Source organism: Sinocyclocheilus grahami, unplaced genomic scaffold, assembly GCF_001515645.1.
Source record: "Sinocyclocheilus grahami isolate Dianchi unplaced genomic scaffold, SAMN03320097.WGS_v1.1 scaffold9472.1, whole genome shotgun sequence".
NCBI lineage: Eukaryota > Metazoa > Chordata > Actinopteri > Cypriniformes > Cyprinidae > Sinocyclocheilus > Sinocyclocheilus grahami.
In genome coordinates, this window is record NW_015512637.1 from 4,802 (window position 1) to 5,697 (window position 896).

General features: G+C 41.2%; 1 protein-coding gene across 1 annotated transcript; it reads right to left on the reverse strand.

Moving 5' to 3' along the window:
* On the reverse strand, positions 1 to 763 carry LOC107578258 (phospholipid-transporting ATPase ID-like; the record flags this gene model as incomplete). The annotated part of the gene is made up of 3 exons (XM_016264229.1): positions 479 to 763; positions 255 to 393; positions 1 to 131 (listed from the first exon to the last, which is right to left on the reverse strand). Coding segments are annotated over exons 1-3 (555 nt in total), but the record flags the coding sequence as incomplete, so codon positions are not given.
* Positions 764 to 896: the final 133 nt, after the last annotated feature.

Below are 896 nucleotides of genomic sequence, written 5' to 3' on the forward strand. Positions count from 1 at the left end.
CTTGTCATTGATGGTAGGAGAGATCTGGCTGTAGAAGAACCGGTAAGCAACCACAGGCAGCACACACAGTATAGCTGTCAATGCAACAGTCAGCCACACGTTGGGCTGGTTAAGACAATTTCGGGCAGTTCCTGTAAAACACAACATACACGCTCTATACTACACACTTTTTCTTGATAGTTAGTATGAAAAACAGTATGTGATATATCATACACATTACAAATTATGGAATGCAACATGCAAGCCCTGCTTACCTATGAATGCAAAAGAAGATGGACGTAACCGGAAAAGTCCATCAGTGTACATGGTGAAGGTCAATATGAAGAACATTCCCAAACTTCCCCATACGAATAGATGGTTAACAACAGTCCAGTATGAGAGGTCCAGCCCCAACTGTATGGAACATAGAGCAGAAATTAGGGGAAAAAAGACTTCCAATCAAATGAATCGCACACACAACTGCAGATGTTAAACTGACCTGTACACACACAGTGACGGTGAGACAGGTTTGAGTAATCAGTGCGAATGACTGATAGTCTGCACCATCTTTGCCATCGTCTCTCACCGTGTCATATGTGGCAGCGTAAGGCACAAAGAACAGCACTAGAGAGCTGTAACAGCTGTGAAGTGCACACATCATGAAAGCACGTTTACTGAAGTACTGACTCAACTGCCCTGGCACATAAAGCTGAGGGTACTCCAGACTCCAGCCAGCATTCACATCCTGGAGAAACATAAAAAACAATATGAAGACATATTTCATTTCAACGAACCAGTTCATTTCTAACCATTAATATACAGTTGAAATGCTACAAGGCCTCATTCATCTTTTTAACACACAAGAGCATGGTGAATTGACACTTTTTAATGTTCCTTTTAGGTTAATAAAAAAAAAA